The 5,441-nt window shown below is 47.8% G+C and overlaps 1 protein-coding gene across 1 annotated transcript; it reads right to left on the reverse strand.

Annotated features, from left to right (window-relative positions):
• Positions 1 to 1,428: 1,428 nt before the first annotated feature.
• On the reverse strand, positions 1,429 to 4,416 carry LOC128684300 (uncharacterized). The gene is made up of 3 exons (XM_053770468.2): positions 4,307 to 4,416; positions 3,986 to 4,106; positions 1,429 to 1,856 (listed from the first exon to the last, which is right to left on the reverse strand). The coding sequence occupies exons 1-3, from the start codon at positions 4,322 to 4,324 to the stop codon at positions 1,624 to 1,626; spliced, it is 372 nt and encodes a 123-aa protein (XP_053626443.1). The 5' UTR covers positions 4,325 to 4,416; the 3' UTR covers positions 1,429 to 1,623.
• Positions 4,417 to 5,441: the final 1,025 nt, after the last annotated feature.

Here is a 5,441-nt window from a genome sequence, read left to right on the forward strand (position 1 = left end):
AGTTAGCGGTTGTAGTGACGTTGCACGGAGGGAGGCAGTCGTTCACTGGTGGTTGTAGTGACGCTGCAGGATGGGTCGTCCGCAGGTGGTTGTAGTGATGTTGGTGGGTGGGAGGCAGTCGTCCAGTTAGGGGTTGTAGTGTTGGTGGGTGGGAGGCAGTCCAGTTAGGGATGTAGTGTTGTTGGAGGGTGGAAGGCAGTCGTCCAGTTAGGGGTTGTAGTGTTGTTGGAGGGTGGGAGGCAGTCGTCCAGTTAGGGGTTGTAGTGTTGTTGGAGGGTGGAAGGCAGTCGTCCATTTAGGGGTTGTAGTGTTGGTGGGTGGGAGGCAGTCCAGTTAGGGATGTAGTGTTGTTGGAGGGTGGAAGGCAGTCGTCCAGTTAGGGGTTGTAGTGTTGTTGGAGGGTGGGAGGCAGTCGTCCAGTTAGGGGTTGTAGTGTTGTTGGAGGGAGGGAGGCAGTCGTCCAGTTAGGGGTTGTAGTGTTGTTGGAGGGTGGAAGGCAGTCGTCCAGCTAGGGGTTGTAGTGTTGTTGGTGGGTAGGAGGCAGTCGTCCAGTTAGGGGTTGTAGTGTTGTTGGAGGGTGGGAAGCAGTCGTCCAGTTATGGGTTGTAGTGTTGTTGGAGGGTGGGAGGCAGTCGTCCAGTTATGGGTTGTAGTGTTGTTGGTGGGTAGGAGGCAGTCGTCCAGTTAGGGATTGTAGTGTTGTTGGAGGGTGGAAAGCAGTCGTCCAGTTATGGGTTGTAGTGTTGTTGGAGGGTAGGAGGCAGTCGTCCAGCTAGGGGTTGTAGTGTTGTTGGAGGGTGGGAAGCAGTCCTCCAGTTAGGGGTTGTAGTGTTGTTGGAGGGTGGGAGGCAGTCGTCCAGCTAGGGGTTGTAGTGTTGTTGGAGGGTGGGAGGCAGTCGTCCAGTTAGGGGTTGTAGTGTTGGTGGGTGGGAAGCAGTCGTCCAGTTAGGGGTTGTAGTGCTGTTGGAGGGTGGGAGGCGGTCCTCCAGTTAGGGGTTGTAGTGTTGTTGGAGGGTGGGAGGCAGTCGTCCAGCTAGGGGTTGTAGTGTTGTTGGAGGGTGGAAGGGAGTCGTCCAGTTAGGGGTTGTAGTGTTGTTGGAGGGTGGGAAGCAGTCGTTCAGCGGGAGAGTGTAGGAGGGACTCTCGTCTGCGAGTAGAAGGGTAGAAGGTAAATAAGTAAGCGAATGTTACTTTGACTGAGAGACGAGTGAGAGAGCAAAGGCAGTGCTGAGTCTTGAACTGTTATAGAGAACTGTTATAGAGAACTGTAGTAGTGATATTGGGTGGTGGTGGTGGTGGTGGTGGTGGTGGTGGTGGTGGTGGTGGTGGTGGTGGTGGTGGTGGTGGTGGTGGTGGTGGTGGTGGTGGTGGTGGTGGTGATGGTGGTGGTGGTGGTGGTGGTAGTGTAAGATGGTGGTAGTGGTGTAGGGTGGTGGTGATGGTGGTAGTGATGGTAGTTGCATGTTATGGTCCGGTTTCGTTTCAGAAAGGATCTACCTCGGTTGGAGGTCAGTGGATGTCAGTGGTGTCCGCTGCGTGTGGATGCCAGTGGTATCCGCTGCTTGTGGATATCAGTGGTGTCAGCTGCGTATCGATGTCAGCGGTGTCCACTATATGTCGCAGTTAGTGATGTCCTCCGTACTCACTTCCGGCACGGTGACGCACACCCCACTTGAAGTTGCCGTTGTAATCTGTCTTGACGAAGGTGTACACGGGTCCCACTCTGCCCCTGCCGTAGCCGCTCTTGGCGACAGGTGCGTGGCCGTACGGAGTCTCGCGGGGCTGACGAGGTCCAGCTGTTGCTGATACTGCGACGCCACCTCCCCCTGGTGCTGCTGCTGGTGGCGGTACTGGTACTGTAGACAAAGTATTAACTAGACTAAGCGACACTGCAATTATAACACTAATAAAACATTTCTTAATTTTAATGCATATAGTATACAACTACGGCCTTCAGGAACACAGTTAATATACAGAGTAACGGCTCATGAGCGTTGCAGGAGCCGCGTCAGTAGGGCCAACAAAATTAGAAGTATCGTTCATTGTTGGTATTAAGTCTAGGGGATCTGACATTACTATTCTCTGCCTGTAAAGTCTACGGGATATGCCCTTAACATTCACTGATGCTAATAATAATGAACACTAAATATCCCACGAACATGAATGTAACATTATATGAGGAAGGAATTATATGGGTTTCGAACTGCATAATTACGGACACTGGGCAAGCATAGTTACCTCTGCACCACGGGCACAGAAATAATCCCTTCTATTACAATTATTACCTGATACCAGCTGGGTGAACTGTGGTAGCAGTCTGGTCTACCACAGTTCACCCAGAGTACGAATTCTGAGCAGCAAATCTTTTATTGTCTGTTTTGCAGGTATTATCTTTACATATTTCTCGTTGATGGGCAACTCAAGACCTACATTATTTTTCCTCCCTCAAGAAGGATTATCTCAGAGCCGCAGAGGATTGATCAGGGAGTGTTGGAGTCCTGCCAGACTGATAGGAAGTTAGTCGATGAAGTGCTAAGTTGAAGTTTTGGCAATGAAGAATATGTACGCTTCTTAAAGGTCTTGGGGCAAATATGAAGGTAAGGTCAACACAATATTAGCTTCTGGATAATTTATGTTAACCTAATAGACGGGTTAATAAAGAATAAAAGTCACAATCCGCGCTTAGGAGAGGAACATAATGAAGATGTTTCGGTCCGTCCCGGACCATTGTCAAGTCACGACTGTGACTTGACAATTGGACAGTGGTCCAGGAAATCGACACGTTGTTATCCGGTTCCTCTCGTAAGTGCGGGTTTCTGGTGAAGACGGGTCAACAGATGGATATGTTGAATGGTCATAAATCTGCGGCAGAAACACGTCAACTTTGGAGCCTGAAATGAAAATCTGGTGCTTCACCGTGTGACCTTGATAGTGAATGGGTCACCTGCGTCACTCATCTCTCTCTCTCTCTCTCTCTCTCTCTCTCTCTCTCTCTCTCTCTCTCTCTCTCTCTCTCTCTCTCTCTCTCTCTCTCTCTCTCTCTCTGAAGATGTTGCAAAAATCTCTAAAAAAAAAAATATTGTCTAGGAAAATTCCAAACAGTAAGTTAGGAATTTTCGTATAATCCCTAAAGAATTATGCTATACACAAGTAACCCCAAGTCGGACGTTTCGGTCCGACTTGGACCATTTACAAAGTCACAGTATTGTGCCCTTTTTGTTAGAATTATGCTGGCGTGAGCTTGGTGATTAGATATGTCTTATGGACGAAGATACATTCATTCCTGAGGGAAAAGTCGCCCTTGTGTGGTTTGACGAATTAAAGATAGAGGCTCCTTAGAACTTGATCCTAGGACTTGAACCTAGGACTGGAACCTAGGACTGGAACCTAGGGTCTCTCGCATATCAGACACGTACAGTAACCATCATATATATATATATATATATATATATATATATATATATATATATATATATATATATATATATATATATATATATATATATATATATATAAGTGAATACGGGAATACAAGAAGACAGAAGAAGAGACCATACCCCGGCCGGGATTGAACCCGCGGTCAGAGAGTCTCAAAACTCCAGCCCGTCTCGTTAGCCACTAGACCAGCTAGCCACAATAAGATTCGTCCAATTAGGTATATTTCTACACCACAGGAAGGTTAGCACAGGCACCACTGTGACCACAAATACAAGTTTTTACAGACGAATCTCCAGCTAGCGTGGCCGTGACGAACTCTAGCTCAAGTCCCTTCACTGCCGTCATTACGATTTCGTGAGTCAGAAGAAGAGAACAAGGAAATACAAGAAGACAGTGATAAAAGGGATGGGTTAACGCAAAATCAGAGGGAAGAAAAGGAAGAGAGAAGCTCTAGAAGACATGTAAGAGGAGAGGGAAGATCAAGATAACAGGGAAGAAGAGAAGATAAAACGTACGGAACAGAGAATCCAGAAGAAGAAGATCTTACCGAACTCGCTGTCGAGGAGGACAGCCCTCTTGGTGATGAAGTGGCCCAGGTGGTCCAAGTGGCCCAGGTGGCCCACGTACTCCCCGCTGGCCATACCTGCAGCCAACGTCACCACCAGTACCTGTACACACACACACACACACCTGTAATTACTCCTCTGTTACACCTGTATGCACACACCTGCAATAATTCCCTCTGTGCTCCTATACACACACCTGCGTCATCCTTAAGGCAGGACAATTATTCTGCCTTACGTCGAATTACAATGTGTAACTCGACTTACGAACCTAGATGAAACATAAACAACTTGTCTCAACTTACCAGCTTCAGAGGTGACATAATGAAGTGTTAGTGTACCTCTCAAGCTTGTGTTGAGTCTTGGTGGTTGCTTTGATTTCTGTGGTTCCTCTGCGGCAGCTGTTGTTGCTTATATACCTCTAGACACGACGCAGCGAGGCTGCCACACACCACTTACTTTCTATACTGCAAGAACCGAGCGTAGGTGATAGTTATGTTTAATTTAATGGATATTTTGCGTCCCGTAGAATCGTTTCTTGTTTGCTTTTGTAAAATATCTCACGCAGAATCGTGCAGATTGTCTGTGTTTTGCAGTGATCAGGTATAACAAAATGTGGTGGTAAATAGCAAAAAGGAAATATCGCCCATGGGAACGTTTCTCCCGAGCAGATGGTGGTGATCGTCACTTTCCCCGCAACTCTCACTGCTGGCAGCCACACACAGCCACACTCAGCCACACTCAGCCACACACAGTCACATTCAGCAACACACAGCCACACTCAGCCACACACAGCCACACTCAGCCACACACAGCCCCACACAGTCACACTCAGCCACACACAGTCACATTCAGCAACACACAGCCACACACAGCCACACACAGCCCCACACAGCCCCACACAGTCACACTCAGCCACACACAGTCACATTCAGCAACACACAGCCACACTCAGCCACACACAGCCACACTCAGCCACACACAGCCACGCCACACACAGCCCCACACAGCCCCACACAGTCACACTCAGCCACACACAACCACAACACCCACCAGTGATGCTCTTTCAAAACACAAGAGCTTCCGGGCTTACAACCGGGAGGAAGAGAAGTATTGCTCCTGTTTAACTAGCAGTAAGATATTTCACATTCCTAAGAAATTATAGGTTTCCCTTCTCACATACACCCTCATCCTTGACATCCTCACGAGCCTTAATGGGGGATCATTAAATTCGTGACGCTCAAACAGCGCCTAGGAAAGAGGCGGAACTGGTAATCAAGTTTGGGTGACGGAAGGAAAGTTCATCTCTATTTCTTTGGGAGAAAAGCCTTCACTAACATCAAGGTAAATCATTAAAGGATGTAGGATTTAAAAAATTCCAAGGTTAAGAGTAACTCTCTCATACTTACACCAAGGTCAAGACCAACTCTCTCATACTTA

This window comes from Cherax quadricarinatus, chromosome 4 (assembly GCF_038502225.1).
Source record: "Cherax quadricarinatus isolate ZL_2023a chromosome 4, ASM3850222v1, whole genome shotgun sequence".
NCBI classification, from domain to species: Eukaryota; Metazoa; Arthropoda; class Malacostraca; order Decapoda; family Parastacidae; genus Cherax; species Cherax quadricarinatus.